At 32.7% G+C, this 13915-nt stretch overlaps 1 protein-coding gene across 1 annotated transcript; it reads left to right on the forward strand.

Moving 5' to 3' along the window:
* LOC149388356 (LOB domain-containing protein 29-like) lies at positions 1-906 on the forward strand. The gene is made up of 2 exons (XM_089624304.1): positions 1-311; positions 429-906. Exons 1-2 carry the CDS (start codon positions 33-35, stop codon positions 810-812), a joined length of 663 nt encoding a protein of 220 aa, XP_089480430.1. The 5' UTR covers positions 1-32; the 3' UTR covers positions 813-906.
* The last annotated feature ends 13009 nt before the right edge of the window (positions 907-13915 follow it).

Raw genomic sequence — 13915 nt, forward strand, 5'->3', positions numbered from 1 at the left:
AAATCAAATCAAATCTAAAGATCATCATCAAAATGACCAGTACTGGTTCTCCTTGTGGAGCCTGCAAATTCTTGAGAAGAAAATGTGTTAGTGGTTGCGTTTTTGCACCGTATTTTTGCCACGAACAGGGTTCGGCCCATTTCGCGGCTATCCATAAAGTTTTCGGAGCAAGCAATGTGTCGAAGCTTCTCTCTCACCTGCCTGTGACTGACCGCTGCGAAGCCGCTGTGACGATCTCTTATGAAGCTCAGGCCAGGCTTCAGGATCCAATTTATGGCTGTGTTTCACATATTTTCGCTCTTCAGCAACAGGTATATATAGTAATCAACCCAGATCGGAAACCCTAGCTATATATATATACCCCTCAAGATCTTTACTAGTCAATTAAACTGGACTTCTTTTTTACTTCTTTTGTTTTTGCTTTGTAGGTGGTGAAATTACAAGCACAACTAGCTTCACTGAAGGAATTGCAAGCTGTTCAAAGCTTTACCAATTGCTCAGGAACAGTAAACCCTAATTTTGATCTCGGTTGTCCGTTATTAGGGTTGGAAAGCTCGCCGTACACCTTTCAACAGCTGATCAATGCTAGTACTATTTCAAACTCCGAAATCGAGGCTCTTGATAAGCAAACCCCTTTAATAGGGAATCATCATCATTACCCAGAATACTCACTGATTCAGAACTCTTCGTATGGAGTCTTTGAAGGTGCTAATTCATTTTCAGCGTCTTCATTTGAAATGCAATCGATCGACAACACGCAACGGCATTTCAAGGATTATGGCAACGACCTTCAATCTATAACTTTTGGCTAGTTCTTGGTTTGATAAGGAACCCATGGGCTCTATATATATATATGATCGGTGATACAATAATGCACTTTATGCTGTTATAAATAAATCTAGAATCCCTAGAAGTGTGTAGACATATATATATATATATATATATATATATATATATATATATATATATATATTATATTTTTCGATGTTCAAGATTCAGTTTTCTGACAAAACCATGAATCTCTGATTATAATTGAGTTACAATAACATGTCAGGTGATTTGTTAGGCAGGGAATATTTATGTTTATGTAGGTATGCCTAGCCATGTATATATATATATATATATATATATTATCTATGATTATAATTGAGTTACAATAACATGTCAGGTGCTTTGTTAGGCAGGGAATATTTATGTTTATGTAGGTATGCCTAGCCATGTATATATATATATATATATATATATATATATATATATATATGAAATTGAGAATATCGTTGTGTGTAGTGTTTGATTTACGAAGTGTCAAACAATTATGAGCCCTAACTTAGATACTTAGCTTTTGTTCATTTGCCTAGTTATTCAGATGTGTCAAGTTGAAATTCCTTCTGTAGTTGATTAACATTAGTTTCTATCAATATATAGTTGTCTATAAATATATCAAGATTAGCATATAATATGACTTTAAACCTTGCTGAACTTCCATGATCTAGTGCTTATTGCTAAAGCCCACTACCCGTAAGTAACGAAAGAATTACATTAATTTCAAAGCAGGTACTGATATTCCAACATATAACCTTAGTCATAATCTTTTTTTTGTTATTTATGTATACCCGTATTGATAAAAATATCCACACCACACCCATTGCAACATATACGACTATGGTATTATTGGGTAGAGATTATTGTTATTATTATTATTATTATTATTATATAGCCGCTGAAAAATCCATGAAGAACTGCTTTTCGGTGGTCATGAACGAATGAAAGGCCAATATATGTTTTGTTGGTTATTATTAACAGAATTAATAAACAATATTTTCAGCGAAGTTTCATGGTTATTTTTGATAGATTGAAGTTGAGATTTTATTAACTTTTGGGTTTTTTTTTTATTATGGTGACATCAAACGGCGCACACATCGTTACCAATTCCAATCCGCCAATCCGGGATTCTCTCTACCTGAGAGCCTATTGATTTCACATTGTAACCACTAACCACTAGGAAACGAGGATGTCCATATATATATTCTCATATTGAATTACCTTTTTCCAAGTGCAGCTTTGATTTTATAATTTTTTGTTCGCAATTCCATATCTTCATGAATTAATCGGTTAACACCAATTTCTCATTCATATAAACTATATTTATTAATTAATAATTTATTTTCAAAGGAGGAATAAGAATAATCCGACTTTACCCATCGGTTATGACAAGTAGTTCTCATCCACAATTGTTTTTCTCTCGATTGTCTCATCCACAATTATGCCACACTAATATGACAATATGACATATATTCACACAAATTCCTCATGATGTATGCTTCACTGTAACAATATGCACTTTTAGTCTCGCCAAATATCAGAAGAAGTCACGTCTAATTAGACGCAAGAATTTTAGAATCAAATACTTTTCACGTCTAGTTCAAATTTTCAATGAATTGATAAGCGGTGGAATGTGCCCCTCTTCTATTTATTTTGTGAAGAAATAGACACGATAACTTGCGTATGAAAGTTTTTAAAATATATAGACTCGAGTTTTTGCATATAAATATTAGGTCGAAATCGACTTTCTAATATTGACTCTATCTATCTCACACATACACGTGCAACCGGTCGTGTCTCATTTTTCTATCTCTTACTCAATGAGCCCTCAACCTCCTTCGTTATCTAGGTTGACTGCCCCGGGCCTCTATGGTCATCTCTTAGTGACTCTTCCTCGCAACCCATGGCCCCATGTCCCTGTGCCACTCTCTCTGTTGGCCGGCTTACTTCGCCACCCCCTCCACCAATTGCTCTCTCTCTCTCTCTCTCTCTCTCTCTCTCTCTCTCTCATTGTGGTTTTCTCCCACAGACTCGTCATCTCCCACCCCTCCCATCCAATGTTATCCGATCACCCACAACTCTCACCATCTCACTACCCTCGACCCCGAAACTCACTACACCATCCATCACAAACCTGAATCATCATATACCCATAATCAGACCAATCTTGCCACACCCAAAACCCGCCCCGTCTCAAAGCTCCCATTATAAAACAAAATTAGTTAGTTTTATGTCCTTGTTGCATGATGTACTCACGTACGATACACTAATCATTGTCTCGACACAGTCCTTCCTGCAATTTCGGTTTTTAGTTGTTTTAAATAAATTGAATTGTGAAGTTATTTTATTTTATTTTATTTCATAGATCAACTTGAATTGAATTAATTAGTGATTAATTGAGTTTTCTTTAGCAATTTGAGTTGTTTAGTAATTTAAACCGTTTACTTATTTGTTTTTATATCAATAAATTGAATTGAATTTTTAGTGAATTGAGTCTTGTTCAATTGTTTAGTAAATTAATTTTTTTTTTGAAAATTTATGCTGTTTAACAAATTGAATTCTTATCGAATTTTTTAAAATCCTTTTCAAATCTAGAGTTGTCTTGCTTTCTAGTTATACGTTGGTTTTTTATTTGTTGAAATCATAAGGGATTCGTTACCAAATATTTTGGCAGAATTTCTTTTACTATTTAGTCAGAATCTATAACAATCCTTGAATATCAAATCCTATGAGTTCGGAGTTTGAGGCATAGCTGAATTTCCATTTTATATATTCTAAATTTGATCATGTTGATGTTTAATATGTCTGCCTTGTCAAAATTCATACGCTATTGATATTAAATTATAATAAAATTGATATATGCCTAATAGAAAAGTTTATTTTGGTTGGAATAGATTTAAAAATAATACTCGTGAATAAATATTACTTTTTTAAGAACGATTTGTCGATTTTGATCTTTCAACTATTTTATATTATTTCAATACATATGAAACTAGGGCTGTACAAAACCGAACCGAAAATCGGATAAAACCGATATCCAAACCGAACCGAAACCGAAATCTGGAGCCACTTCAGATAACCGAAATTCGGATTCGGATAACCGATCCGATTTCAAAAACTGGACCGGATATCGGATTTGATTTTAGACAAATTTGGATATCGGTTATATAACCGAATTTTTTTATTTAAAAAATTAAATTAAAAATAATTAAACATAGGTCTTTCACAACCACCTAGACCATGATTTAAAAAAAAATCACAACATTTTTTACCTAACTTTTTTTTTTTTAAGACTATGGATTATTATTTTAGAGCTTTATATAACTCGTTTTCACTATTACAAATTAACATATTAGGTGCGGAAGGGTATTAGGTGCGACATGTCGCACCTAAATGTCGCACCTAAGCACATATTAGGTGCGACATGTCGCACCAGATAGTCCTCCAAGCGACTAAAAATTTCGCTGATGATTAGTGCTATCCGGTGCGACTTTGTCGCACCTAATACAAATATGTCGCACCTAATACTATTGGGTGCGACGGGTGTCGCACCTAATGAGTTTAAAAATTGAAACAGTCAGAAATTCCCCCCGAATTTTTTTTGGTTTCCTAAAAACATATTAGGTGCGACATTAGGTGCGACATTGGGTGCGATATTGTACTCGTATTTAAATCATTGTAATAATTTTAGAAATAGATATGTATTTTAAAAACTGGATAGCCGGTTTGTTTAAACCGGATATAAAACTGGATCCGAAATTTAAAGAATCGGATAACCGAATTTTAAAAAACGGATATTGGATCGGATATTAGATTTAAGAAACCGGATAACCGAATATTTGGATAACCGAATTTCGGTTTTAGACTAAACTGGACCGGATATTGGATCGAATTTTTAAAAACCGAATATTCGGATTCGGATATAAAAAATGTAAGAAACCGAACCAAACCGATCCAGTTTCAGCCCTATATGAAACTGCATTGAAGTTTCAATATATAATTAAAGAAAGACAATAAAAATGGTTGGTGGTTTTACCATTTAAAACGTTTAAAATAAACTACAGTGTATGCATAAAAGGATTATATGATTTTAAAAAGATTTTTTTTTAATTTGAAGGGAAAAATATATATTGTGGTGGACTAGATTACTATTAACAAAAAATTAGAAAAATAGTCAACTTAAATGTTTGATATTGCTAAATAGTCAAGGTTTGATAAATATTAGGTAAATAACCATAAATGATGACGTGGCTTAATATGACAGTGGCTATTTAGTTAATATTTACGTTTGTAAATATATAAAATTGACTATTTACTTAATATTTACCAAACTTTGGTTATTTAGCAATTCTCAACGTTTAAATTGGCTGTTTTGCTAAATAATTAAAAATAATAAAATATTACTATTAAATTAAATAATTAATCGAATTCTATATAAAGTTTCTTTTTTATGAAGCTAATATTTGAATTGCGATTGTTTCAGATTTTTGCACTTATATATTTATGGCTTGTTGACCAATGTAATGCATTTAATATTTTAATGTGCGTAACTAATATTGTGGGTTTCCACTTTCCAATATGTATTCAGAATTACAACCTCTGTAATAAACGAAATTACCCTTTTATTTATCGTCGAGGTAATTAGTTTCTCTTTTTCATCTGTTTCCTTTATTCTCCTCTTTCGCAACTTTTATTTTTCCTCACTATAAAAGCAAAAACCTTGGCTAGGATTACACCAACAACAGCACTGTCAGAATTAATGTCTTCTTCTTCTTCGTCAAACGTCATGACGACGCAGAAACCTGAAGGATGTAATGACATTAAGCGAATTTTTATCATGGCTAGCGCTGGCCCGGAAAAGTCAACGGGAGTCAACGATTCTCCGGCGAGAGAGTGGAGGAGCAAGCTGTTCGAGGAGCGAGACAGCGTCGACGAAGAAAGAATGGACTCGCTGTGGGAGATCTTCGAGGCTGCTGACCAAGAGCAGAGAAACGACAACAACGCGGCCTCGAAAACGACAATAAGGAGAAGAGGAGGAACATCACGAAGCAGTGTTTGGGGTGGGGGTAAAAAGGGAATTCTTGAGAATGATGACGTGGGGACAATTAAGAGGATGGGAAGTCCGAATCTGCTCAAGTTCTCCAAAGCCTTATAGGGGATTATTGGCTGGTTTCGCACCGTTACTAAGCATACTGATTCTCGCAATTTTTTTTTTTTTTTTTTCTAATATATGTTTTATTTTGTTACGTGATGCAAAATTGGTAAGAGCGGCACCGCATATATGTTTTGCCCAAATTTATTTCATTCTCTCAATCCCACCTTAAAAGTTTTTATTGTTCTTTTTTTTCAAGAACCTTGAATGTTAATTTAACCATAATAATTTAAAGATTATAGTTACCGTAAGGCAAGCCCTTTAGGGCCCTTCCAATTTTTGAGGCCTAGAGTGTTCTATTTATTTTTTTCTTTTGTATTATATATGTTAAAATTTTGATTATTGTTTATTTGCTATGCTTTTACTTTTAGGTCAATTTTGTTTATTTTTAAAATATGAAACCCCACCGATCATTGATGAATAATAGAAGCGGCTCAACTAAATTGTATGAGAAGAGGCGGCTCGACTAAATTGATCGAGGCATGGGGTGAGAAAAAAAAAAGACCTTTTTTTTATAATCATGTTAAAATGTAATAAAAAAATGAAAATTGCATATCATAAAATTTGAAAAAACAAATAAAAAAATGAACTTACAATATAACTAAATTTGATAAATTTTTTTGCTATCACCACCAAAAGATTAAGAAAATTACATAAATCTATTTTCAGTGGTTATTTTCTTACATGCAAATTCATAAACTAACAAAAAAAAAATTTCATTGGACTCTTTGCTTGATTTTGCTTTACACTTTTATTACATAAAGCAAAATTTCAAGTGTTCCATTTCGTGATTTGATAAAGTTTTTTAAATTGTTTTTTTTTCATATCCCGATTGATATTTCGTAGTTAATATATTTATTTTTTTTCTTATGTGACAAAAAAAGAAACACCAATAAGCGCAAACACAAAATTATATAATAAAGTAATAAAACAAATAGAAAGAAAAAATAGAGATACAAACCACAAATAATGTACTCAATTATTCATCATCTAAATTTATTTTTAATTTTTCTTGATTATTTTTTTCCTCTTGACCTCTTATTTGAATATGGTAATAAGTATGAAAAACTGTTAAATGAGGTATTTTTATAATAGAATGAGATATACAAAAATAAGAATGAAAGTGTAGGGACTAACAGAAAACATGTTTAAAATGAGGTATCATGGGTAATTATTATAAAAAAAATAAAAAATAAAAATAAAAATTAATTGAGAATGGGGCTAAAGAGTGGTTTGGGCCATTGCCCCTCTCACCCTACAATTGGGCCGGGCTTGCGTATGATATAATTTTTTTTTACCTTGACTAGTTTGACACTACTACTACATAAACTACATTAGAAGACACGAATTTAGACGTTCTCCAAATTACACAACTTTAATAATCCAAATATCCATTTGGCCTTACAAGTCACCTAGAAAACGTCTAAAACAAACACTTTAAGTCATTAGAATAAAGGATGAGAACTAATAAGTCTATTTTAATCCAAAAAGTATGACTACCTATTTTGTGTATTTATGTTTTTAACATTTTTTCGTTTCTTTCTCTCTTTTCTCATTCATTTCACTTCATTCCTCTCTCTCCTTTACCATGCCTAGAATTTATTGTCGGTCTCGGCCAAATAAGACGACTGCACTTTTTATTTGGCTGAGACAGACAATAAATTTTAGGCGTGGCGAATGAGAGACCGGAAGGAAGTGAAATGAATGAGAAAAGAGCGAAAGAAAAGAAAAAGGTTAAAAAATGTAAATACTGGATTAAAGTAGATTGATTATAGTTTGGTCTAAAATACTGGATTATTGAGAAACCCATACTTGTGATATAGTCCGAATTAAAAACGTGTATAAAACATATTTCGAGTAAATTAATAAATGACTTCAAATTGATGGCAAAATTTTGGGAAATTGTGGTCCCTAACCTTTTTAATAGCAATATAGTCCCCATTTTTTTTTCACAATTAGTGATTCCCATTAAATAGTTAGGGAATGATCGTGTCCAAGTCGTCATGTCATGTGCAGACTTATTTGGAATTTTAAAATAATCAATCATTCACCCCTAAAATTTCAAAATCAAACTCCATGTGTTCACTTCAACATTTAAAAAAAACGTAGAGAACCAATGTCTAGAATAGATCATTAGAGAACTAATGTCTCATATTGCATCCATGAAACAAAAAACCATGCATACCTCTCATGTCAAGCTGTGGAGTCTAATTTATGGACAAAATTATAAGACCTTGTGAAGATTCGTGCAGGTTGACCTAGGGGTGATAAAACCCCTCCCGGAGGTTGTAGGAAGTTAAGCTCCCTAGACAAAAATTATATTATGGAAAATAACATATTTATACCCTCTGTTTTAGTGAAATGTCGAGTTTAACCATCGGTTCTCAAAAATGTCGAGTTCATACCCTCTGTTTAACTAAAATGACGAAATTATACCATCTGTTTAATTACAATGACGAAATTATACCTTGAAATGAATAACAGCGTCGCAAATCTCCCTTTCATTGATATTAACTCTTATATAAGAAAAACCAAATCAAATCTAAATCAGTGCCCTAACTTCCAAATTCTCAATTTTGAAATAAAAATAGCCTTAAATTGAAATTAAATAATAAAACTCATACCTCCTAAGAAATGACTTCATTCCGTGTTCGAATTGTAACTATAAATCCTGGATTCTCTGTTCGAATATGCGATTTTGATGACTATCAACTATCGATGTTTACCTCTTTGTCTCTTTCTGTTTTCTTCACGATTAAGAGATTATTGTTTATTTTTTAGTTTTTAAATAAATTACATATATGGCGCGAATGAATAAAGATAATTGGTGTTTATATATAAATATTATAGTCAACGTCAATGAAAAGTCAATAAAAAGAATATTCGTGACACTGTTGTCTATTTCAGGGTATAATTTCGTCATTTTAGTTAAACATAGGGTATAATTTCGTCATTTTAGTTAAACAGAGGGTATGAACTCGACATTTTTGAAAACCGAGGGTTAAACTCGACATTTCACTAAAACACGGGGTATAAATGTGTTATTTTCCCATTATATTATGATGGTATTTTTGTCGATATTGTTTTGGGAATTATCTCAATCTTGTATCTATTAGTCCTAGTTTTTCTCCACGTGTACTCTATGCGCTGATGTTCGTTATAAAGCATAAGAGAGATTGTAAACACAACTCCCAATTTAGATCCTTAGTGATATTTGCAACCACAAAGTGACGTATCTCTCATATTGATAAAGTGAGGTAGCTCTCATATTGAGAGTGCGCCACTATAAATTTATGTTTTACTTCTATTATTTACAATTTAATTTTCTGATAAGGTTGGATTTAGAGCTCAAATCCTAACATCTCCCACACGGTAAATCAAATGCGAAATATAGAATCACCTTATTCTTGATTGGATCATACCTAACTCACCTTATTTTAATCTTTAACCTAAGCGCGATCAAGACGTCCATTTTCCTACCCCCTAGTCACCTGCTCTCATCCATGACCACCTCGGCATTGCTCGACTAGAATATCATGAACTGAAAAAATAGCGCTGGCATGTGAGCTGGCTTTGTCGCCGGTGACGAAATTCAGGCCTACTATTCATCATTTATACTCGACAAGATTGAGAGATTTCAAGATGAATCATTTCTTATAATTTCCTTGAAGATTCTTTTACTCCCCAAATGGGATGTTTAGAAAAGAGAAAATAGCGATAAAAATACCTAAAATCTTATATTGGATAAACTTGGCTACTCATTTTTTTTGGTAGATAAAATAACTAATGTTAGTTTTTGATATCACCATGATCATTTTCTCTTTGAAAAAATAAATTTTCAAAATTTTGGGTATGAATGAGAAAAACTATTTGTTTGTTGTTAATCGCGTTTTTGGATTAGCACTAAGAACCGTCCGTGGTTCGATCTAGGGCCGGACCCTATGACCGCACGTAGGTTGGGTTTGGTGAAGTTCTTCTCTTCTCGTCGTGTTTGTGTTATTCGGATCTTCGGGTTTTCGAGTCCTTGAATTTCCGGATCTTGGGATCTTTCGTGTTCTTCGTTGAGTTCTTGAGTCTTTGCTTCTTTGAGTCTTCAACCCTTTGAATCTTCCATGTTCTTCGTGTTTCTCACGTGTTCGTGTTCATCGGATCTTCTAGTGTCCGGGTATTCGGATCTTCGAGTCTACGGGTCTTCGAATCCTTGCACTTTCACCTAACCACAAGAAAACGTGAATCTAGAGGGACGCGGAGGGTTTTCCCTCGGCGCGTTCTCCGACGCTCAACATTAGTCGTGTTGTATTGTATTTTTGGTAAACGATTTATACTTGTCTCTATGTTTTATAGAGAGAGAAAGTGGTGGTGTGATTTTTGTAGAGTTTTGACAAGTTGAGAAAAACTTTCTTTGTGTTGTGAATGAGTGAGGTATTTATAGAAGCCAAGGGGTTTGGTGAGAAGTATTTTGTTTGGTGGAGATGGCCGGGTGGTCTTGGCCGAGTGGAGACGACCGGGTGAAGACGACCGAGTGGTCTTGGCCGAGTGAAGACGATTGGGTGGTCTTGGCCGAGTAAAGATGACCAGGTGAAGACGACCGGGTGGTCTTGGCTGAGTGAAGACGACCGGGTGGTCTTTGGTCGAGTGAATATGACCGGGTGAAGAAGACCGGGTGGTGTTGGCCGAGTGAAGACGACCGGGTGGTTTTGGCCAAGTGAAGATGACCGGGTGGTCATTTTCTTTGGCCATCCGGGTGGAAATATTCTTTAGCCGATCGGGTGGTCATTTTCTTTGGCCGACTGGGTGGTCATTTTTGTGGCTTTGTCTTGAAGATTTTTCAAGAAGTCTATATTGAAAACATTCTTTAAGAGTCTCTTTTGAAAGACATTTTATGAGTGTTGGCTCGGAGCTTGGCACGTGAGTTTGCTTGTGGGTTTGGGCCTTATGTACGGGCTTGATGTGTCATTTTTTGCCTTCGGGGTGTCATTTCTACCTTGCAAAAATCTGACCCAACATTTGTCAAATAAGTATTCCCACGACTTGCACACTATCACTTTCTCTACTATTTAAAAGGAGAAACTAATTGTGCCAAAAAAATATAGAGGACTATTTTGCTTCTAAAAAAATTCCAAGGACTAAATTACCTCAAACTCAGAAAAAAATAAGGTAAAAGCTTTGATAAAAGAGAAATTACCTTAATTACTACCATTTGATAAGTTTTTTCAAATTTCTCACCAAAAGTTTAATTTGGCCAAAAATACTACTAAACGACTTGTACAAATATAATTCCACCATCAACATTTGATGTCAATTGTTGACATAAATGTCAACAATAGATGTCGATTGTTGACATCTATGTCAATAAACAGATAATCTAAAACTCACAAATGTCAACAATAGATGTCAAATATTGACATTTATGTCAACAATAGATGTCAAATATTGACATTTATGTCAACAATAGATGTCAATTGTTGACATCATGTTGAAGGTAAAATTGTATTTGTACAAGTGACTTATTAATATTGTTGGTCAAATTAAGCTTTTGATGGAAAATTGGAAATTTTTTTTTATCAAATAGTGGTAGTTGATGCAATTTCTCTCGATAAAATTATGTGTTAGAAAATGGAGCATCCTATCAAAGAAAACTCTGTCTACTAATAGGAAACATAGTAATGTTAATTTAAATTTTTTACAGCTGATGATATTAAAATTAGATTAGCCTACTAAATGCTAGATTTTTGGGTATTGTGAAGAGATGGGTCCATTACGCTGCTATTCTTAATATACCGTGTTTGGCTTTTACTTTTATTTTCTTCTGTTCGAAGTTCGAAGCGTGTTTGCCTTTATAGAATGATCAAATTCACTTAATACATTTTTTGTTTTCTTTCACCCCCAATTCCAATCTCAATTGTAGTATATTTTCAAACCTAAACACTCATTATGTCAACCTAGATTCGTAGGGCATGTATCCCTTAGGAAGGACACGTTATTGACCCTGTCGCTAAATGGGTATAATATACTTGAGCGATCTCCCCAGCACTTTATATGGATTTTAAGGCTTGATACTCTGAAGAGAAGAAAAAAAAAGTCATATGTTCTCTTAAATATATAACATCAAAAGCACGAGTGCACTTGAAAATTGTTTAGTTGACAATTCATGACACCGACATTGGGTTTGTTCTTATACGTAACTAATAGATTGGAAAATATTTAAATTAAAACTTGGGATTCACGTTCACAATACAATAGCTAGCAGCTAGAATATGATTGCGCCTCTATAGCATGCAATCTTCTAAAACTTATCTCATCCGAAAGAACCTGTTTTCACATTAGAATTTTGGTTACTTTAAGTTTAACATTAAAAGTAAAGAGTTGTACTTTTGTACACATCAAGAAAATACACTATAAAATATTAATATTCGTTGTCTTAATTTGGCTCACAATTGATTTTTATTTTTTTTACATACATATAATAAAATCCATCGTCGTAATTTAAAAACGGCAATATGGTGAAATTTTCATACATCTCATATTATATATAACATCCTCTATTATAGATTTTCCATGATCCATTTTCAATGATCCTTCATCGTAAGATTAAATAAAAAAGGACTTAACAAGGCTTATAAATTCATATATTATTAGAATATCTCACATCAAGGATATACTTTTCTAATTATTATAAAAATATTATGTTACCTCTCTCTTATTGTTAATTAATTTTGAGGTAATATTTTATGATTTTTTAACAACGTATTAGAGCTAAACCCATGTATCGATGTTGGGCTATTGATATTTATCCTCACAAACTTTACGCTCTAGATATCCATCCTAATTAAAGTATGAGGGGTGCGTAATAATATATGATATATCATTTGAAAATGTATCATTTATGATCCTTATAAAAGTCATGAGTTAATCCTCACATTTTCTATTGATTTTTGAGATGAAACATCATGATATTTTAGCCTATGTCACTCTATATATCATCATGTGATTTTGAGATAGACCCTCGCTATACTTAATATGATATAAGAGTTTACAAAACTTAAATAATTACCTTATTAAAAAATAATGAGATCCAGATTAAGATGAATGAACAAAAGAGTCATCCTTTTAAGATGACATATTTAGCATCTTTATGGAGTATTATAGGGTTACATATCTCAAAATGAGGGGGTGTATTAGAATATCTCGTATCGATTAAGGATGTATGAATTGTGCTTTTTATAAAAGTCATGGATTATCTATTTTAGTGTTGATTGATTTTGAGATGTGATTTCATGATACTTAGAAAAAATATTTAAAAAAAATGAAGAGATCCGGTTTAAGATGAATGAATGTTAAGAGTCAGCTTTAAGAGTACATGTTGAGCATCTTTGCGAAATATTAGAGATTCACATATCTCAAAATTATTAAGCTATGAGGTGATGAGTAATTCATCATGACCTTATAAATCTTTATTAGTTAGTTTCTTGTGATTATTAACAAGTCTACTTAATATGGTCGCTCTTTGCAATTAGTTATTTTCAATCGAATCTTAAAAATTTGATCGAATATATAATTGAGGCGTCTTATACGTTTTACTATAGTTACTCACAGAACCATGGATTCCTTATTTTCCTACGTGTATTAATCATAAATAAATAAAAAGCAAAAAGAATTTTTTTTTTTTTTTTTTTTTTTTTTGATGGAGCAAAAAGAAAGTTAAAAACACAAAAGAGAGAAAACATATGAACCCAGACACTCAATTATTGTCGCAGGCTAAAAACTATATTATCTTCTCAAACTAAATTAATTAATTAATAAAGAGTCCCGTAGACCTTACTAATATTGCCGCTCCAAGTGCCACGCAAGATTCAAATAAGGATAAATTATATAACTTCCTTCATAAATTAAGTAGAGCAGATGTATCATGTAAAATTGATTAAAAAAAAACACAGAGAG

This window comes from Urtica dioica, chromosome 8 (genome assembly GCF_054948205.1).
Source record: "Urtica dioica subsp. dioica isolate 48M chromosome 8, U.dioica_male_clone48M_v1_H2, whole genome shotgun sequence".
In the NCBI taxonomy this organism is placed as follows: domain Eukaryota; kingdom Viridiplantae; phylum Streptophyta; class Magnoliopsida; order Rosales; family Urticaceae; genus Urtica; species Urtica dioica.

Coding starts and splice junctions, on each gene's coding strand:
- LOC149388356 (XM_089624304.1), top strand. CDS start 33: ATGACCAGTACTGGTTCTCCTTGTGGAGCCTGCAAATTCTTGAGAAGA. Junction 312..428: donor TTTTCGCTCTTCAGCAACAG/GTATATATAGTA, acceptor TTTGCTTTGTAG/GTGGTGAAATTACAAGCACA.